This window comes from Condylostylus longicornis, unplaced genomic scaffold, assembly GCF_029603195.1.
Source record: "Condylostylus longicornis isolate FDR11 unplaced genomic scaffold, ASM2960319v2 ptg000028l, whole genome shotgun sequence".
NCBI classification, from domain to species: Eukaryota; Metazoa; Arthropoda; class Insecta; order Diptera; family Dolichopodidae; genus Condylostylus; species Condylostylus longicornis.
Window position 1 is genome coordinate 6,889,899 of NW_026577997.1, and position 24,080 is coordinate 6,913,978.

The window sequence follows — 24,080 nt, forward strand, 5'->3', positions numbered from 1 at the left end:
ATATCATGAACTAGCCCTATACTCCTCCTAGGAGTGAAGAAGGAAAAAAAAAAAAAAAATTTTAAAATAAATTATTTCAATATAACATCAAGTATATTTCAAATATAAGTCATTTAGATTACAATTTCAGAATAATTCACTCAAAATTAGACTCAAACATAACCTAAAATTGCCTCCATTTCATTGTTATTAAATAGAAATTTTCTAAATTGATTTCAAATCAAGTAATCTTAAAAAAAACAGAATTTATTTTTATATAATTTTCAATATTTTTAATATTAAAATCTATGTTATAGAATAAATAAATCAAGTTCCTTGCATAAACTGGTATTTAGTACAATTGTATTGTATTAAATTATTCTCTATCCACACACGATCAAAATTTACAACCCCAATCCAACCTTAATAATAAAATAAATATTGTTGTCTTTATTTTACTATCATTAATATTTTTTGTCAAAAAAAAATTCTTATAGTATTCTAATCAAAGATTTACGCACAATATAACAATATTACAATTTTATATAATACAAAACTGTATGATACGCAAGTATGATTGCAGTATGTCACGTTATATTTTTTTTTGTGTTACAAATGGAATGAGAACATTATAATTTGAAATAATAAAAATAAATTTTTTTGTTAATATTTTTATAAACCATTTGTATAATAATATGGAAAATATTATTATTATAATTCTATATATATAAAAATTTTTTATTAAATATAAAATAAAATAAAATTTATTTTTAGTTAATTTTGTAAATAAATAAAAATTTATTAATAATATTTATGAATAAATTTATTCAAATTTTTTTTCCAGAAAATTCTATACATTTTATGTGATTCAAAATAAATATTGAACGTATGTAAAATATTTACGATATAGAAAATTAATAAATAAAAAAAAAAACTTACCCAATTGATGATTCATCCTCAAAATCAAATGAATACTGATTCTGTATATTTTCAGTCACAGGTGAAGGTGATCTAAAATGAACATATAAAAGTTAATGTACACACATAATTAGGTGATTGAATGAAAAAAATTATTATTTAATTAGAAAATCTTATTATTTAATTAGAAAATTATTGAACAGTGGAATTAATTTTCAATAGAATGACACGAATTTTTAATGAGACCCGCTTAATTTCTACTAATATTTTATATTTAATTAATATTTTCTTATTTTTAAATATGTCGCTGTGTATTTTAAATTTTCTAACACAAAAATGTCTGTAAATTCAACCCCAAATTTTCTACTAACAAATTCTTACTAGCAAATCATATTCAGTTTAATAAGAACACTGTGTGTTTTAGTTCAATTTAAATGTCTGATAAGTATTTTTGAAATGTTAGGTCCACAACAGTATTTCCAGAACTAAAATCAAGTGCTGCTAAGTGAATAATCTAAGAAACATGGAAAACTAATTGCAGCTGAATTTTACTTGTCGCCAAATATTAATTTTTTCTTTAAAATGAATTAAACTGATACACTTGACATTTAGGAAATATAAGAGAAAATTTTTGATTTTTGGTACATTTTTTGTTAATAATAATTGTTAATAATTTTTCTGATTCGAAAACACTCAGGCCATTCCAGGTTTTCTCTCAGTTCATGAAATATGTAAGACATTTTTTCGTTTTAACTATAACAACACTGACAGCTCAATACTTTATGATTTAGAATTACTCAATAAAATTTCTTAATAAGGTAAATCCTCTTGGAAAATTGAAAATATATTTGAAAAATTTTTAAAATTTAATAGTAAATCGTAGATTATTCAATACTTGAAATAATTTTTAAAAAAATTTATATGAACACAGAATGTGTTATATGGAGTCTCTACAATTTCTATATTACTTTTCCTACTTGGAATACAAGAAAGTTTCCAACTGAATAATCCGATATTATGCGTTCTATCTTAATAATCTACAATTTTATGACTAATTTGCAATTTATTTTTATTGTCTTACGTAAAATATTTTTACTTCAACAAAAAAAATTCCAGCCATCTAAAAAATTATAAATTTTTTTTTAATAATAATTTTTAATTATCTTACAAAATTTTTCATTTTTCATAGCACATAAATGACCAATTACATACATAATATCGTAAATTTCCAAAAAATTACTAGAGAAAATTAAAAACAAGAAAAAAAAACAATTAATTATTATTAAAATTTTCTTCAACTAAAAATTAATGATCAAAATGTCTAAAACAACATTCATTTTTTATCATATATGAAGTCATTTTCATATTTTTAATAAAAATACGCGTAATCCTTCATCTACATATAACAACAAAACATAAAACGAGAGTGTATAAAAAATTATTATTATGAAAAATGGTAAAAATTTTTACTTTTCATATAAATTTTACCATCCCTTAAAAATAACAAAATCAACAGAAAAAAAAAAAAAACTATTAGATTTTATCATCACAATTTATTTAAACTTTTTCAAAGCTCATCACGACACTACATTAATGTTTTCTAAGAATGTTTCAGAAATTTTTCAAAACGCATTAAATAAATAATATTGCGTACACTCTCATACAACTATTATAACAGTTTTTTAGGCAACACCTAAATAAGACCAATTAAAAGTACAACAAATAAGAGTAAAATTTAATGTAAACTTTCAGCTTACATCACAAAACGTATGTAGAATATTTAGAGGGTAAAGAGAGCAAGTAATATGTTAGAAAAATCTACATTAATTATTGTTATACAATCGCTATAGGTGCTTGTTACAAAATTGAAATTTAAAAACAGAATTTTCTTGTTCACATATTTTAAATGTAATAGAAAACACGAACCAATCCCTAAGAAAAATTTTGAAAAAATATTTATTTTTATAATAGTTTTTAATTTTATTAAGTGAAATTTTGCAATTATAATTTTGCTCCTAACTATTAATTAAATATTAATAATACAAATTACTTACATATACACTGTTTATTCAACAATTAAAAAAAAAATATCCTTTTTTTAAAATTTTCTATTTGCTATTGTTATACAGACCACATATGTGTCTATATATGTGTGAATAAATATATTAAGTATATATTTACAAATATAACAATAATAGAGCTCCATGTATACAGTTTTCCATCTCATTAGATTTAATTATCAAAAAAAAAAATATGACAAAATGCCGAAACAAATTTCATTAAAAATTTTCTATTGGTTTTTTGTTTTTATCGTAAATAGTAGCATTTGTATATAAACTAAATAGCATAAAATATATTTAAGATTTACTAATACATACATACAAAATTTTTATATTTGTATTTGAAATATATGGACCTATAGAAAGTATTATTGTTGTTTTTTCGTTCTGATAGAAAAGGACCAAGTGTCTTAAAATTTGAAGTGAATATTCTCAAAATTTAATGAAATATTTTTGAATTATTAAATTTTATTTTACATAAAAATTATTAAAAAAAAATTTTTTTAAAAGCCGGCAATAATCATATTTAATTATATACAATAATAAACAAAATTGCATACTTTTAGGGGTATTTGATACTAAAATTATCATTTCAACAATAAATAGCTGGCTAGTTATCAAGAATTATTTTTAACAATATTATTAATTAATACAGTATTATTAGTTAGTTAACAGTATTATTAGCTCTGCTTAAGAGAGCCTAAAAGAACAATATAATGTCAATTCAAATAGTATGTCAATTGCATGAGAGAAAATTATATCAGAGATAAAATATTACAATAATTATTTTATAAGAAATTTTCACATTATTATTGAATTAATTTATTGTCAAGACAATTGATGTTAATTATAAGAAAATTTTATAATTTTTAATTTGTGATTTTTGTAATTGAAAATCCTTATAATACCGTATTGGGTACAATTATTGACTCTCTGATAATTTCGTAGAATTATTGATACTCTAATTGTTATGGCACTATTCGGTTGAATTTATAATTAGTAGTCATAATTATTAATTACAAAAATTAATTTTGGATTTTAATTATATGGCATTTTCTTCATTTTAATTTTACGATATTATATAATAAATTTAAATTAGTAGGCTTTGAATTTTAAAAATAATATTACAGAATTTATTTTAGGCAAAAAAAAAAAATAGTGAAAATCATTAAGAACTTAAACATGTAAATTCAGTATTTTTTAAGACTCCTGTGATATTTAAGTTACGCTATTAGTTGTATAATAATTATTGTGATATACAATGAGTTTATGAATATAAGGCAGTATTATTAATTGAGTATTGAGATTTTTTGAAATTATAATGAAAATTTTAATATTTTTAAAGAGACAATATTTCAATTTATAGGCTTTATCTTTTAAATTAAATGAGTCTTTAACAAAATTAAAATTCTTCAGGATTCCGAATTAGTTAAAGGCTTGCATTATTAGCTTTTTGAATGTTATATTTTACGATTTTTAATTTCAAAAATGTTTCCATCATTATAAAATTGGAAAATGAAAGGATATTCTCTAGGAAAACTCAATGTTTTTTTTCAAAATTCCAAAATTTTTCAAATTATTTCTAAATTATTCAAGAAAAAATTATGAAGAAAATAATTTCAATATTATATGAAAACATTAAAAATTTTTTTTTAAAATGAAACACTTTGTTTCCAATACAAGTACATTATTTAGATATAAACTTACATACATTAAAAGAGTACAATACGAAAATTAAAAATAATAATATTAATACAAGTATATTTTGTGTGTATATTTGAATTAATAATTATAAGGATAATTTTATTGAATTTTCCAATTTTTCAATATAAGATGGGAAAGAAATACAAAAAAATATTTCTCTATTTAAAATGAAAATATATTTCAATTTTCTTTCTATTCGAAAAATTTCAAAATTAAATTGAAAATATTGTAAAAAATTTTTAATTACTAAATTAAATTTACTATAATAAAATTTATAATTCATTCGCCAACATTAGAAAATCTTATGATTTTATTGAATCTTATGATTTTTAAGTATTAAGCTCTGAATTTTTATTATTAAAAAATGAAATTTTTTTATAGCTACCTTGAACATTAAAGTTTTTTAAAACTTGTCATCAAGAATCCCTTCAAATTCTGTTCAAAATTTAAATTTTTTAAGTAGTATTTTTTTTTTTTTTGTAACACTTTTATTAATAAATTTTTTTAAGTATCTATAATAAGATACTTGTGAAAATTTTATTTTCCACTAATACACATTTTTCATATCAGCATTTTTTTTCCTTGTAAAAATTTTCCGAACACCGGATTTAAAATTTCAAATACCAATTAATTTATTTTTAAAAAATTTTTTTCTTAAATTTTAAATAATTTTCTTTTTCAAATAATTATGAAAAATGATTTCCATTGAAAATTTTATGCAAAAAAATTATTATTATATTTTTTTCTTATTTGTCGCCTTTGTCAGCAAAACTCTTGTTACACAACTGAATTTGACTGTGCAAAAAAATATTATGAGATTTTTTTTATAAAAAATTTTTTTCAAATATTGTACGTAGTGTTAGTGGAATTTGGTGTGGTGTTTGTTCGAATTTCTGAATACATAAAATATATTATGAATAAAATTTCGGTTTTGTTGAATATTCTTTAAAAAATTCATATATACATACGCTTCTGGTTAAGGACCAAAGAATAAGGATAATTTTAAACATAATTATTTAAGAGAGAATTTTTTTTCGATTTTTATCAATGTGTTTAATAAGATTTCAATAGTAGTCTCATATTTATAAACTATTTTTATAATAGTATTTGAGAATCCTTTGAGAAAACAAAGAGAATAACAAAATAAAAATATGGAAATTTCCAGGCTAAATAAATGAATTTTGTTAATGTATTAATAATACGTAAACACGTATATATACTGAGAACAAAATATAAATTTTCCCTTCATAATGGGAAATGAAGAGACTAAAGGGATTGAATTATAATTTTCAAATTCTTGCATTCATACCCTATGAATTTTATTAACAAAAATAAATATTTGAAAGAAAAATTTTTTTTCCAAAAAAAATTGTGAATGATCATGAAATTTATTTTAAATCGAAAAATATTTTAAAATCTTGTAGATTTTAAGAGTTGCCATGAATTTATTATTAAGAATATTTAAGATTCTGAGAATTTTATTTCAGTATTTTTATTGTAATAAACGAACTATAAATTTCTTAACGAAATTCTTTCATAATTTCTTTCGTCAATTAAGAATTACAATTGGCCGTAAAAATATGCAATATTTTTTATTTTATTCCCTCTAACTTAATATTGATATAAATCTATTAAATAAAGATATAAAACTGATATCCTTTATATCAAAATTTCTTATACGGCAAAAATATTTCCCTAGTTTAGATTTTTGAAATTACATTCAAATCTGAAGGTATAAATTATAATACTCTTGTAATATTTAAATATTTTCATTATAATTCAATTGAATTTAATGCGCATGACTTTCCAAAAAGGAATATACAAGGGATAGTCCAACAATTTTAAATCTTAAAGGACTACAACAATTTCCAAAAGCTTCTATTTTATCCAACAGATTTTAAGCAAATAAGGGAATTTATTAATTATATAGATTTAATTGCAATTACCTAATTAGATAATTACTGTTAGTTCAAGAATAGTTTTTATTGACAATTGAGTTTTGTCATCGCAAAATCAAATATGAGTTACTAAGCTCTAAAATATAGTTATACGAATTTTGAAATTCAATTAATAAAATTTTGAAATTTAAATGTAAACTAAATACAGAACTGATGCAATAAGAGAGGATAAGAGATGCAAACTGAAGGTATATTCAAAAAATTTATTTTAATTTTCAAGAATAAAATTAAAATTAAATTTGAAATTTTAATTCAAAAATTTCATAAGTAAAATATTATGGCTACTAAAAAATTAAGCAACAAATACAAAACATACTGGCATCCTTATTCACAAACACATGCACGCAAGAGCATACTTATTTATTAAATTAATAAATTCATAATAGAGAGAATAAAGTTATTTTTTTTTTCTCTCTCTTCCATCAAATATTTTAAATGTATTCCTTACTCTCCTAATAATCGCAATGAAATCCTTATTATAATTGTGTACTACATTCATGAATGCACTCACACATTTATAACGAGAAAAAGAGCGCATGTTCCCTTTTATATTTTTACAATAAAAAAATATTTATCAACATTTATTTTTACAAATAATTTACAAAATTCAAATATTCATGGGATATAAAGTGTGTGTGTGTGTATAGAATACATATACACAACATTAATTTCTTTTCTTACAAAAGAAAAAGGATAATATTCTCCTCTTCTTTTATAATATGGAAAGGATAATAGTCTTATATTATGAAAACGAAATGCGCGACAATGTACCCCCTTTTGAAACAAAAATCCTATACAATGACAAAAATTTTCATTTTCATTCACTATTTTTCATAATATTTTCATTATATACACATATACATACGTATATAGATTTTCATTTTCATTTAAATATGTGGAAAATATTAGAATTCTAAAATATATATAAAAATATTTTTTTTATCTACAAATAATTTTAATTCATAATTATTTGTTCTAGAATATTTTAGAAAAAAAATTTATAAATGATGCGCAAAAAAAAAATTATAGAAAAGAAAACAGCATCCTACTTTATCCTTATATTATCCTTTTTGAAATAATTTCGAATACAAAGCATTTGTATGTGTCCATGTATAGTAAATTGTAATATTTGTAGGGTACATCGGCCGCATATACAATATAAAATATGAGAAATATTTTGTTGTTCACAAGTAGCCGGTAAACTTACAATTTAATTTTTCTACATAGTTGTATATATTTTTATATATAAATTTCTAAGTATATATGTATATGCACTTATTATATTTCATGATGAATGTATTTTTAAATGATGTGTTGAATATTTTATAATCGGAAAGTCTCCAGTGGTTAAAATTATTCTTTTCTTGCCTGACAGATATTTTTTTTTTAAATAATGCATTATTAAATTTTTGTATATATACACATTTATTTGCATATATATATATATGTATATAAATGTGTGTATATACCTGAAAAGAATACATTAAAAATATACGAGATGGGAATTTCATGTTGGAATAGAATCCTTATAATGATCCTTAAGATTATTTTAGAATTATTTTTCAAGTTCACTGAATTTTTTTTTTTTTTCTCTTCTTCTTTTTTTTTTGTTGTTTGTTTTCTCCTTGTCCTTAGAAATAAACAAAACCTAATAAAGATTAAACTGAAAATTGAATAAATTAAAAATGTTTGTTTTTCAATTTTTAAGAGTGAAGAATTGCGTTGTTAAAAAAATTAAATAATTTCTATTTAAAATTTATTCCAGTTAAAATTAATAGAATCTTTGAAAATTTAGAATTTAATAAGAACGTAATTTTGATTTGTTAAAATTTTCACAGGAAAAATCAGTTTATTACGGTAGCGCTAGGAATATTGGTAGCGGAATTCTCATAATTAATTATAAATGGTTAGAAAATGAGGGAAATTTAAGTAGTACCAAATGGGAAATTAACAAGTTTTGGAATTGAAAATTTTGGATATGGACCAAAATAATTGTGGTAGTCTTTTAAAAGAAAATTAAGTAGTTTCTGTTTCGTAATGTAAAAATATTTTGTCTAGACTATGTTTGTGGAGTACGATTATCAGAAAATTTGGAACTTGGCTTGCTTTCTAACGGTACAATACCATATTCATCACATAGTAGCATTTCTCTCAATATTTCATTTATAATAATTAAGTTAGTCTTAAGAAAGTTATCAAAGAACTTTCAAAGAAAAGTTTAATAAAATTACAGTCTTTTAATTTACTGCTAACCAAGGATACTTTCATAATGTAAAAACTTGTTTTAAAATAATTTTTGAATTGGGGGAAATATAAATGTCATAAAATTGACTTCAACCCGAAAATAGCTATTTTAAATATTAAAATCACTTCATATTTTTATAAGGAAATTCAAGGTGAATAATGCACGAAATTTTTTTCAAATTTATCAAATTTTTCAAACTGGATTTATTTCGTAATTCATTTGTAACTAATATTGTACAATATGTCTCTGCCTCCGGCGGACCTGCGTTCTGTCAAGCCTTCAAAGTTGCTCGAATTCATCAGAATGGTAGGTCTCGACGGGGTATTGTAAGGTTTTGTCCAACACCTAGTTGGGTGGCACAATAGATCTATCAAGTTCGCGGTGCACTGTTCGATTTTCTTTGCAATCTACAATCCCCTCCCTTTCTAAATAATTCAAAGACATTCAAAAAATAACCTAAAAAATTCCAGAAAAAATTAAGTAAATTTTTTTTATGTTAGGCACAAATTATCCTTAAAAAAGTCACACTATATTTAAAGCATAAGGCAGTTTATTAATATTAAAAAAAAATTTTTTTTATAAGACTTACCTTACAGCAATTGCTATTGGACTTGATTTCATATGTATTGTATGTTTAACTAATTTATCAAGAACACCTGATCTTGGATTTTTAAATTTTGATGGATCTGTATTACATCTTGGTCTTGTACTTTTAATATGACTTGTTAAATATGGTGGCTCTTCAAAATCAATTTCATTACTTTGATGTGGTAGTGTAACTAAAATAATAAAAATAAAAGAGAATGTAATTATAAATACAATAAATATGAAATTTTCTTATAAAAAAAAAAAATTCCATTACATAGATCCTTGAAACGATTAAGACAATTACATGCAAAATTTCCCATTAAAATTTGTTTTTTTTATTAATTTACCAAAAAACCAAAAAATTTAAAAAATTAATTTTTTAAGTTTTTTTCTTTTTTGTTTTAAAATTTTTCCAAGAAATCCAATTTATATTTACAAAAAATTGCATATTATTAGGCGAAAAATTCTTTAAATTATTAGAGTTAGGCTAGCTAGTTATTATTTTAATTGAATTTTTTTATAAAAAAAATTATTAAATCACAAATTTTCTTAACACAATTTTAAAATTTATTTAAAACAATTTTTAATTTATTTACAAAGGAAATGCCAAAACTATGACAATTTTAAAATTTAAAAATAATGAAAAAATGAGTGAAAAGAAATAGTTAGGCTAGCTAATTATGAATTTTTCTTTTAATATTTTCTAATAGGCTTAAAAATATTTAAAAATAATAATAAAATTATACATGCATAGCTACATAGAGTGTTCATTTATATTGTAGGTACAAATGAAACAGAAAAGGGAAAGAGATTGGAAAGGTCAATTCAACATAAAGTTAATGATTTTTTTTTTTACCATTTATGATGATCTAGCAACATAATTTAAACTTTGACTTCAAAATAATTTTCATGTATCTAGATGGACTACTTAAAATTCTTGTTTTCTTACAAAATATTGACTTGTTTCTGTGTCCAATTGATAATTTTTCCGGAAATGAAATACAAAACAACAAAACACTTAAATATGGAAAATGCGCATTGTTTTTCAAAACAAAAAAAAAAAAACAAAATCGTATGACAATAGAAAATTTTCATATTATTTCGAATGACGTAGGCATACTATAGATATTTAGAATTATAGGTGTCTTTGATAGAATTATGCAATAATATAACATTTTTTTTTTATATACAAACATACTTGGGAGAAAAAATTTGCCCTTGTTTCATGTAAGTTCAATATAAGCATAAACTCACAATTGAGCTCATAAAATTTAGTTTTTCAATTATTTAGAAATATGGGACATTATTGCAATTCTGAAGAGTTAGTAAGAAGGTAACCGAACTCATAAATAACCTGCTTATAAATGGCTTGTAATAAGTTAAAATTTTTTAAAATAATTTTTGAATGAAATTCTATAAAAATTCTCTTCACTGCTTTTTCATATCAAATTAATAATAAATTAAATTAAGTATATAAATATTTTACTTTAATATAACAGTTACTGTATAACAATAATTAAACTGTTATACTAAATTTAAAATTTCAATTAAGTTGAAATGTAAACAATATTTAACATGTGTGCTATATGTTACATCCAATATAGGTAGACTATACTATAAGATCGTATATTTTTCATAACTCTCATTAAAATTCTCAGAGAATGCTCTTACATTAAGAATCATATATATTAAACATTTTTAATGAATTTGTTCTAATTTAAAATTGATACTTTGCGAGAATTTAATATTCAAAATGGTGTACCATTTATTTTTCTCTTTTAGTGAGAATTGATGAGAAAGAGAGCATAATATTTTTCAATGGACTTTAACACATCCAATAAAATATTATAAAGGTTAAATGACATTAAATGTGCACTAAATCGAACGAAATTCGTTAATGATGTTTGACATACATAAGAGTAGAGTCTAAGGGTATATACGAATTTTTATAAAATATAATTTGTTGAGAAATGGAAAATTTCACGAACATTCAATTACACGTTCCACCATGCAATAATCATTCGTGTGAGTTTTATTAAAATTTTTGTGATAGCTTTATGAACAACTGTCTTAATCACATGTAATTTGGTTCTAATATTTTCTATTATTACATGATATTACATGATATGCCAAAATTTTGTTGCCAAACTTGCATGAACAAGAAGGCATCTAAGGTATATTGGTGTTAATTTACATATTTTCAATCAGTGTATTTTAGCATTACAAACGGAGAGTAAATTTTCCGCAGCCCAAACAAAAATTTAATTAATTTTACTTTTTTAATTTTCTTGTTTTAATTTTATTTAAAAAAACAAAAAATATAAATATGTTCTTATATACGGATAATCCCTAAATGTATGCAAATCTAATGTTTTTCCTTTTTGTTTATTTTACACCATGATTAAAAGTAAAATCCGTTCTTTAGTATTTTGTTTTTTGTCGTTAATCCTCTGTCTTAAATACACACTAATCGAAATTGGAATAAAATTTTTCTTTATTTTTTTCAATAAAGTATAGAATAAATGTCTAGAGGTTTCAAACATTTTTATTCAATTATTAATAGGTTAGAAAGAAGAAAATTAAGCGACATTTTTACATATTTCCAGAAAAAAATGGGATTTTTTCAATTTTAATTTTTATTACATAATTAAATTTTTTTAATATTTTATTATTTTTAGCAAAATTTCTTAAGTTTTGTGAGAGTAAAGCACTTAGTTCGGATTAGATTATTTATGTAAATAGAACCAGTGTTGCCAAATCGTGGGAAATTTTCCATTTTAAGGGAAATTCAGTTGAAATCATATTTTCTTTATTTTACTTATTTTAATTAATTTTTTTTATTAGTGACACTTGATCAAAAATAAAGACTCCTACTATTTATTTTGAAGGTCTTAAACTCATATAGTATTAATAAACTTAAGAAAGTACCATTTTTATTTTGTCAAGTTAATAAATACGGTTTTCATTTAAGTATAGTGCTAAATGAATGTGTATAAGTAAAAAACTTCCTAAATGTAAAAAATACAGGAAAAAATAGGATTTGGAAAGGGACAAAATGGGATATTTTTAACTAAGTGTAGTAAATTGAGCGAGAAAGAGTTGGCAACATTGAGTAGAACTCTTTTCTATATTTTTGCTCTTAATAAATTTTTTCTGATAAGTACCATAATATATAACAAGATAATGTACCTAAGATGGTATAAATTTCCCACTTATAATTCGTGTATTCTATGTAACACTATATAAAATTCTTATTGTCGTAACACAAACATTTAAGGTCACTATTTTATTTTGTATTTTTCTTTTTTAATTTAATACAAAAATCATAAAAATTTTAAGTTGTTTTAAATTGTATATATAAATAAAAAACAATTTGTTTAGTAAGATTTTATATCGTAAAAATCAATAGTTTGTATAGATCAAGATATATACGATTTTGTTATAAGGGGGTGGACAATACTATTTCAAATTTATATAGGAACAAAAAAATTATTGTCATATTGCCAAAAAAAAAATTTTTTCTACTCTACATTTTTTATAATGATGTAAAAAAATTTTTATTGATTTCGAAACAAAAAGAAAAAACCACTTTAAATTAAATTAAAAAATAATTTTAATTTTGTGTACTTTGAAAATTCTCAATTTTGTAATTCATTTTGTTTTAGGGTAATTAATTCCCCAAGGTAATTCCCTCTTTATGTCTTCTTTCATATTATAAATTATAAAGATTTCAATTTATAAAATATTCATTTCTTAAAAATGTGAAGGTCAAAAATGCGCGTGGTGTGTGGTACAATTTGAGTGCAAAAAAAAAATAATTTAATAAGGTCTTCAAAAAAAAAAAAAACATAAAAATTTACATTTAAATTATATTTTTCTAAAAGAATTTTAGAAAAATTTTTTTTCGGTATTTGACGTCTTATTTTTAACTGAGACACGCTCAATTAAAATATTTGAATTTCTTGAAGTATATAAAGAAACTGACGGAATTGCCAACGATCACTACTCTGGCACAAATTGGAAAAAATTAGTTATACACGCAAAAATTTGCTCGAATCACATAATTCCCAACGACATATAGAATTCAATAAAAAATTTCCCAACGCCATATTGAATTGAATAAAAAATTTCCCAACGCCATATTGAATTCAATAAAAAAATATCCCGACGCCCTATTGAATTCAGTAAAATTTCATACTGTTATACTTTAAATTCTTGCTATATAAATGGATGAAAATTTTAAATCATGAGAGTTTAAATGATATTAAAAATCTGTAATACAATAAGTGTGAACATAAATCCTATACGAGTATAATTTGATTATAAAAAATGACATTGTACGAGTAAAAACAAAATTTTAATATCACGAAAAGAGAATCACAGTATATGAAAATATAAGCCACATGTAAAAATATTACAGAACAAGAAGACAATATAGCTGTTCTATAATATAACAATTATTAAAATAACAATTTTTTAATATATTAACTCGTTGTGTTATACCGTATTGAAAATTCTTTATATGACCCAATACTTAACTTTCTATATATAATATTGTTATAACAATAAACTGTTATGAAGGTTTTATTTTTTTTTTGGTTGTTATATTTTAAACCGATTTCACAATTATGTTTTCATAATTTACATACATATACAAATATACAATAATATTCCATGCATATTATATTAGAGCAAATATTAAAAATTATTTATACACAAGATATAACAGTATAGATTACTTTTATGTAAATCCTTATAAGAACACATTATAAGTAGGTGTAATATTAAAAAAACTTAGATTTCTAAACTGTTATAATTAGAAGATTTTATAAAAACCATGTTTAAAGCAAAAGGAAAAGAATATCACAGTTTTTCTTTAATTTAATTTTAACTAAATTTGATCCTTTTGTAAACTCTTATAAATTTTAAATTGTGCACAAGTATGAAATTTTAAGAAATAATCAAAAAAGAGAAAAAGGAACAAAGTTTAAATATCCGAAGTATTATAGGGAAATTTTTTTCTTACTGTTATACAAATATATATACTAATTTTTATCATCAAAGAAAATATGTTTTTTCTGTATAATTTTTATAATACGAGAGTTTTGTTTCTATAAATTTCAACACCCAAGTGCCTTTAATTGAATCACTTGTTAAAGAGTGAGTGAGTGCAAGAGTGAGTGAGTAAATATTTTAATAAAAACAAATTTAACTCAAAATTCCTGTGTATATATCCACAAAGAGGTGAGTTTCCCCCTTTTATTCAATGGGAGTGTATTATCTCGGAAAGTGAGTGTGAAAAATCTCTCTGGTGTGAAAAAAATTGAGATCCGTTAGTCAGTACTTTTTAAGTGAAGAGAATATTTTTCAATTTAGTATTATTATCTCTTTTTACTGAAATTAAGAAGATGACAGTGTTTGTGGTATGGTACTAATGGTAATTTCAAATTTTTGCCAAAATGGAGAAGTAAGAGGGAAAAAATAAAAAAAATAAGAACTATAATTGAATAAATATTAAAGATCGCATTGATAAAATGAGAATTCAGTAATTCAACATTTTGTTCTAATTGGGAGATGATCTTAAATAGAAAAAGAGAAATATAATTAAATATAATAAACCCAAATATAATTAAAATTTTCTCACCATTACGACTACATTTATTAAAAATATAACATTATATCTACAATACACCACAATTAATATAACATTTTAATAATAGTATAATAATATAAAAGCACTAAATTAAAATATTTAACCCGGTATTATTTTATTTATAATAATGAAATTATTTTTAAAATTTTAAAAAATTTTCACCACAGTTTTAGAATCTCTCATTATTTTTGTTATTTAATTCTCTAACAATATGTTGGAATACATTATAGCGCGAATTAGAATAAATATATAAGAAATAATGCACATTACATACATATAACAGATATATTACAAAATAAATCACAGAAACGCATATATATAACAATATAGAAAATAAATATTTTATACATATATGTAATATTCTCTTATACAAATAATATAAATATTTACAATATTCAACATAATAATATTAAACTACCATATATTATAGCATAGATATACAATATTTTATAGCACATACATATACTATTAACGTATATACAAGTTAATAAAATTTTATATTATTATACAGTATTAGTTACCCATGTTATAGAGAGGACATAAAACTTACTCTCACCACATAAAATTTTTTTTTCACCTGAAGATGAATGATGTTTTTTTTTTCTTCTAAAATTAAATGATCTTGATCTATAAACGTATACACCAGTTAAACTATTACTGCTACCCATACTTTCAAGTGATGACGTTGGTGATGGTGAATTTCGATTAACACTTAAATGATCCATTTCTTTTTTTTTAATTTGTAAGTTTTACTGTTATAATAGTTATTATTATTGTTTAAAATTTTAATTTATTATACAGTAATGTTATTATATTATTATTGAACAATGTTATATTGTTATATATATCTTTAAATTTTAGCTAGTAATTAACCACTTGCAATAGTAGTATTCAACTACTTGCATATAACAGTTCTAATAATAATTAATTTTATTATTTTAACATTAATATTTAATATATAAATTTTTCATAAATTCTTATAAAATACGAATAGTAATTGAAATTTTTCATTATAATTTAAACTGTTATACAATGTATAATAAATCAATAAAAGATTACATGATTTCTTTGCCACTAAAATTTTGTTTATTCATTTTATTTTGATTAATATAACTAGTAATACACAATGTATATATAGGAACATATAATTAATTATTATATATAAAGAGATTTACTGAAATACTACTTATATGTCTAATATACGGTCATAAAATTGTATATCAATTAAAAAATCATTAATTTTTTTATATAATATGCAATAGATAGCTTTCAACTAAATTAAAATTTATCTCCCAATTATTATTTTTTTTCAAGTTTTTTTTTTGTTATTTATTAACGTAACTTTCTTTTGATTTTAATTGTGTATAACGTAATAATCCAAATATATACGTTAACACTATAAAAAATATCCTTGTCGATTACCTCTTAAGAATTTTTTAAATTAAATGTTTATATGACTTTTACTATGTATATATTACACTATAATACAAATTTCTTTCATATCGTATATTTGTATGGAGGTATGGCCCTCAAAGTTTTCATATATCGTAAATAACTTTTAATATTTTATTATATTCAAAAATTCTTTTATATTATTCTCACTTATTGAAATTTACTGATTACACTTCTTATTAAAATTGTCACACAAAATTTAATTAAATTGCTATACAGGCTATTACAAATATGTTATAATTAACAAAATGTACAAAGTTCTTTTAACATTTACAGCCCTAATTAACAGAAAAAATTAATTCTATCTTCACTTATTTTCATTACATTCCTTTTTCTCCTTTTTATTATTATTTTTGTTTTGCACCCACTCACAATATTGTATATACAATCATCACATTCAGTAGTTAACAATAAACTAAGAGTGAATATTCAAAAAAAAAATTATATACATATATATATCGTATATTTTTATATTTAAGTGCATTTCATCACTTACGTATACCATAGAGGCTATTGCAATTTTATAAAAAGTTTGTATAAATTATAATAATAAAAAGTAAAATAACAGAGAAGAAAAATTGAAAAAAAAGAGAAATATAAGAAGAAAAAATATTTATGAAAACATTAAAGATTGAAAATCAATTTACAACAACAATCTAAAAAAGAAAGAAAAGAGAAAAAGAGAAAAAAAAAACGATAAACAAAAACAAGAAATGCTCTGTTAAGTGTTTTCTTGTAATAGTATGTGAATGAAAACGAGAATATAAGAGAATTTTTTTTACGATATTAGAAAAAATACGATATTAGAAGTAACATTTTTTTTTAATTTTTTTATTTTTAGATTATGTTTTTTTAATATTTTCTTTTGTTTCCGTTCTATTAAATTTTGTATACAATGCACTTTAACATTATTTTGATTTTTTATAAGAAAGGCTTTTAAAAAACAAAAGCATATACACTCATTTTAAAAGGTTAATAAAATTATAATAATAAACGAAAAAATAAATAAAATAAGGTGATCAAGATCAAAATGGTTCAATTCGGAAAATGTCGATTTTGAAATAATCTATTGAACTTTATTATAGGTAGAATATTAATTGAAATAAAATGGTCTAACGTGATTGGTCCTACAGAAAAAAAATAAAATTTGTAAATTTTAATTATTTTAATATATTTATAGAGACGATGAGGAGGATATGGAGGACGAGGAAGAGGAAACGGTGGCGCTGATACTCATGACCCGAGCAAGGGAGCTTAAGGCAGAGATTTAGTGAGTGATTTTAGTTGATTTCTGAGAAATTCGAGCTAGTTCTGTTGAGGGGAAAAATTAAAGCTGGCGGACAGCATTAACCTGACCAAACCTAACATAAATACATTTATATAAAACTTTACTAAATTTCTCACAATTTATGTGTTTCCACAATTTAAATATAAATTTTTTTTTTTAAAAGTTTTAAAAAAGCATTTTTCTCGAAATAACACTTTTCGATTTGAACCAATTTGCGCTTGATTGTTTCATGTGTTAGACTGAATTGATTTGGTTAATAAAAATTCTATACCAATATTCTTTTTAAAAGTCTGGTAAAAAAAAAGTGTTTGAATGTATGTTTAAAATTGTGTTCCGTAAAAATTAATGCATTTTAATAATATGAAAATCATTTGACAAAATATTGCAAAGTTTGAACTTTCTTTCTGCCAATCGAATGCTAAAATTTATAATATTTTAATTTTAGGCAAAAATTTGGTAAGATATTTAGAATTCAAATATACTAACAGTTCATTTTTCAAAAATTATGAATACGTAGTTACGATATTATTATACCAAATTATTGGGTAAAACGAATATAAAAAATTCATAGGCTTCAATTATTAAAATTAATATTAATTTCGTTTAAATTATAACACAATTGTATGTTAAATAAAAAGTGCAATGTTTCACAAATATTATGATTCAAAATTTATTTCTCAAAATATAAATATTTATTTGATATTTGGATAATGTTCTTCCGGCTCTTGATTATTCTATTGAGTCTTATTAATAAATTTCTAAATAAACTGAAGCTCCCTATTATCAATTTCTATTATAAATCTTTATTGTGATTGTTAATTATATAAGAAATTTTTGCAATTTTTCCCTATTAATATTTAATATTGCATGTGTTATACAAAAATTCATATAATCCCATTTTAATGATTTGAATCTATAATGAATTGCGTTATTCCTACTTATAAAAATATAGGCGAAAGTTTATGTTGTCCTAGATTTGGTATTCACATATAATGCGTCTATAATTAGATACACGTACATATTGTTACTAATTGTATTATTTAACAAGAAAAAATTCTATACTCGTAAATATAAAAATAAAATAAAATTTTACTATTTTCATTCTGAATTGTATAGATTATAATAATAAGAATTGATAAAAATAAATTTATTTTGTGTTATAAAATTGTGATCCGAAAAAATATTTAAAATGTTTACCATATTGAACTTGTAAGAGAGTCTTTATCTCTATAAAAATGTAAGAGAATTAAATTTTTGCATTAAAATCCAATAATTATCTTGATTTACATCCAATTAAATCACTGTTATATTAGTGTTTAATTTCCAATAATAAAGGAAATTAAATATTAAATTGTACACCTTCAACTGTATATTGGGGTTCTAATCTGAATCACTATATACTGAATTCACTAAGTGATAGTGATATTAATTATAAAGATTTTTAAAACTCTATCAAAGACACTATTCATATTAATAAATTGGTTTGTGCTTACACTAACAACATAGATTGTTTTTATGATAAATATCTTTATCACTATTATAGTGATTCGATACTCTGAAAATGCCTTCATATATTTTGACATTAACCTCATAACTAATTCAAATATGAGAGAATTATTCATACCAAATGAAAATTGCAAATGAACTGAACACGGTTGTAGAATATTCCACATATTCGTACATTTATTGTAACAGCAAACAATATAAAGTTATACAAATAATTCAATAATTTCACTTTGAAATTGTGTCGTCCACCTCCGTAGAAAAATGTGTTATGTTTTATTTTTTTTTCAATAAATATAACAACACTATATTTGATATTGATCAACTTCCTGAACAATATATAACAATTAAATTGTACTTCCTATAAAGGTATTTAATATTTCCTATATTATACATAGAGAAAATTGAATTTCTTTTTTTAATGGAAAATTTTTTTTTTGCCAATTTATTTGCTATATTTAAGGATATATTCAAATAGTATTGGAATTATTGTGAATTATGAATATAAGGACATTTATGCGTATTACGAATTTTTTAAAAGAACAATAATTGTGTTTATTATTTTGATATTAAATTTCATATTTTGACCTTATTATATTGATGAAGTGAAAGTAAATTTTTTTCAAAGTCTTGGAACAAACAATAAAATGGTCTTATCAAAATTATTGGAACGTGACAGACAGCAACTGCAAAAATTTTGAAAAAAATGAACTAATTGTGAAATTGTAGCTTATGGTTGCAGCTTGGTATTGTGTTCCATGTAATAGCTCAAAAACTACATATTTGCTGCACACAGCATTGTGTTTACGATATTATGCATATATTGCTCATTTTATTCAATAAGATGTAGAAAGCAAAAAATAATATCGTAAATGTTTTCGAATACAATAAATTTCGGCACTGTAATTGAACACCAAAAACAATCACAAGAGACGGCTTCTGTTTATAAAAATGCTATTGTATAACATAACATTTGATTATTATTAAAATTCAACATTATAGTAAATAGAGAGGAATTATAACACCTTATTGCTTCAAAATCTCTCTCTCATTATTACGATCACACCACAATTATATGCATGAGAGAAAAATTTTAAACATAGCCTACTTGTAATTAAACTGGCATGATTATATAATATTTATGTTATAAAATCTAAATTATATCTGTTATACATTATGACCGATATATCACAATACATATATAAGAATATATAATCTTTGTTATAATATTTTTAAAACTTTAATAAAAATAATATAATAATTAAAAATCTAACAATTGTGTACCTATAAAATATAATGTAAACGATATTGTATAACACTATAACACTATAAATATAACACTATAAATATAAATATATTCGTACATTATATCCTATTTAAATTAAATCGAAATTTTAGCACCCACATATGCATACTCCGCATATTATACATGTTCTGTATTTAAATTTCTTATAATATAATTAAATTATATATTCATATATAAATTGTATAAAAGATTTTTTTTATTAAATTACCTTACATATAAATATAAATAAAGTAATTAATATTAAAAATATAATAATATTATGGTTATATGATTTGAAAGGATAAAACCATTATACTAGTAGAACATTTTTGATTATAAACACATAAGCTATTTTTTTTTAATTATTTTAATGAATTTTAAGATATACAATAATATATAAGTATATGGTGCTATAATATAACAATTGTATATTAAATCCATAAGGATTTTATAACAAAAAAAAAGAAGAAATAATAAGAAAATATTATTTTGTTTATAAGAATGCGCGCTTGAATAAAAAAAAATTCAAGGACAATATAAGAATATTATAATATTCCGATAAATATGTATACATAGGTATGTCATACTCTTATACTATGATTATTTATACAATAAACAAATTCATATATATACCATATCGTATATTTTATATCATCAATGTATATAACATCTTCTATTATGTAAATTTGAATTGAAATCAAAAATGTTATATAAGAGTATGATAAGCACACATAATACCATATTGGATATACCTTCATATAAGTATAATGTTATACTAGTATAATATTGTGTTAATATGGTTTATTTTACAATATAATCAATTCATAATATTTTTAATAATCACTTTATTATACCGCCCATTTAAAAAATTGAACAAATATATATTTATATATATTATATGATATCCAAAGTATGATGCAAGATTCTTGGATTCAATATAATCATATGATATTCAAAATAAAAATTATGTATAACAAAATCAGCAAATAACATTTTATTATACTGCGACTATTAATGCAATTAAAAATTGAAAAAATAAAATTGTTAAAAGAAAATTTATTAATAACCCATATACGTTTTAAAGAAAACTCTTATACAAAAAAGAAATCGTATAAAAGTTTAATTAATTAATTTTGTTTTTTATATTTTTATTTTTTTTATATTTTATGTCTTGTGCATTGTATAATTAATTACTGTCATGTCAGTATGGGCTATTAATATATCTATATATACCATTTTAATCAATTTGTTATACGCGTATATCAAGGGCTTTTGGGGAAAAATCTCTTTAAATTTTTAGTATTTTTAAGTTCAATCGAAATCGCTCTTATATTAGAGAACTAATTATTTATTTTAATTAAAATTAAATACTAAATTGACAACATACCTCCTTTATAATTGTGACTTTCTGTTGCTCTAAATTTTACTCTATATTTAGAAATTTTGATATTCTTACGATCACATATCATAACTTTGTTACACTCTTAACTCTGAATTAAAATAGAGAAAGAGAGAAAGTAATTAAAGTTCATAGGACAAGAGTATTGAATTTCTTGAAATGTGAACAGTGCAAGTATCATGTCAGTACGATTAACAATAACAGTAAAAAAAAAAAAAATAAAAAGCGTGAGATTTATGAGAATGAGTGAATTTTTTCTCTCAATTGCAAAATTTCCGATTATTATTTTTGTTAATTATTTCTCTTCTATATATGCAATGTTTTCCCCATAAGCCCTAGTTATTCTCTATAATATAACAATTCACATATGTATACATTATAGGTTGTATATATATATACATATGCAAATGAGTATACGAGTATATAGGTATATATATGTATAATGAGTGTAATGTAATAGACTTGTTGCATAAAATACGATATATGAAAATAAAAAAAATAAAAGTGGATTAAATAAAATAATTATAAAGGATACTTAAAGGGATATTTAATTTTTATAAAGTATATAAATACATTATATATATATATATATATAAATTTATTAGTGATTTATTACAATAATATGAGAATTATTTATAACAAATTATAGGTGAATGAGAGAAAAATATTTTCGAATTTATAAGTAAAAAATTTCCTGTATAAAATTATATAAAAGAAAAATATAGGAAATAAGGCTTGAATTATTAAAATAAAATTGGAAATTTTCGGAATTTGACATTTTTGTATAACAGTTTAAAATATATAATGAAAAGTGAAGGGTAATTAAGGATAGAGATTATAGTAAGGAAATCATTAAAAATGTACTTGTATTTCGGATGTTTTCATAGTTGAATTTACAAATATTCATATATATATATTAAAAAACCAAATAAAATTCTACCGAAAATTAAAAAACAAATTCAAAATTCTCACAGAACTCATTTTATTATTCAATCAAAAATAATCCTACATTCTTTTCTTATATTCATTTTAATTGGTGTCTACAATATAATTTCAACGAAAATTTTCTGAGCCTTTTATTTACCCAAAATATTCTTTATTACAATATCTTGAATAACTTGTATATACATTCATGTTTGTAATGCTATATAGGTGTCTTATGACCATACCATAACACAAAATATATACTTATTACCTGTTTATTACATTTAAGGTTTTTCTTTCAAGGAAAACTTTAATGAAGCTTTTATACAACACAAAATATATACAAGTATTAATGAAGGTATAACACATAGATATGAGTATGTGTTGTGCGATACAAAACAAGTGTGTAAACATTTCCATTTGAATTCATCACTAATTTGTAAATATTTTATATAATATGGTGATGAAATATGTAGGTTAAAGATAATATTCTTAGAAACATGAAAAACACAACAAATTCCTAAAATATAAATAGATTTTCGAGCAGTGGAAAGAAAAATTTCTTAAATACTTTTCTGAAATTTGGAATTTTCTTAGATAACATATAATATGTAATCATATTGCAAGAATTTTATATGAAATTACAGTAAGAACGAAATTTATCCTAGAAATATGTTTAAAATACAAATCGAGCAGTTGTAAACCAACTAGAAATCAACAGATTTTTAGACTCATTATCATAGGATTTAAATTTTTACACACACTAATAAATGAAGTTTATTTAAGAATGTTAGCAAAAACCAATTAATTTTGCATGAAAATCTCAATATTTTAAAATAAAATCTACTCTGTGTAGAGACAACAAACAGCAAATTATTTGCAACTGGATTTTCAGGGAATTTAAAAGTACAATTAAATCTGAGTACCATACACAATGGACGCCTTTTAAATTTTCTTCATCACGCTTTTAAGTAAATATTTCAGATTTATAGAAAATGCTCGTTTAGACGAACACCTGAAAATTGAAGTTTTTTCAAGTTAATACAATATTGTTGAAGAAGGGCTGTAAATTATAATTGAATAACAATAATGATAAGCTCCCACACAAATTGTTTTTTTTTTTG

At 21.8% G+C, this 24,080-nt stretch overlaps 1 protein-coding gene across 2 annotated transcripts; it reads right to left on the bottom strand.

Annotated features, from left to right (window-relative positions):
- Window positions 1–864: 864 nt before the first annotated feature.
- Window positions 865–15,970, bottom strand: LOC129607761 (uncharacterized). Of its 2 annotated transcripts, none has more exons than XM_055518934.1 (3): window positions 15,683–15,970; window positions 9,454–9,643; window positions 865–990 (listed from the first exon to the last, which is right to left on the bottom strand). In XM_055518934.1, exons 1-3 carry the CDS (start codon window positions 15,828–15,830, stop codon window positions 915–917), a joined length of 414 nt encoding a protein of 137 aa, XP_055374909.1. In that variant the 5' UTR covers window positions 15,831–15,970; the 3' UTR covers window positions 865–914. The 2 variants fall into 2 exon arrangements, with proteins under 2 accessions (XP_055374909.1, XP_055374908.1); XM_055518933.1 differs by having other exon boundaries at window positions 15,662–15,970.
- Window positions 15,971–24,080: the final 8,110 nt, after the last annotated feature.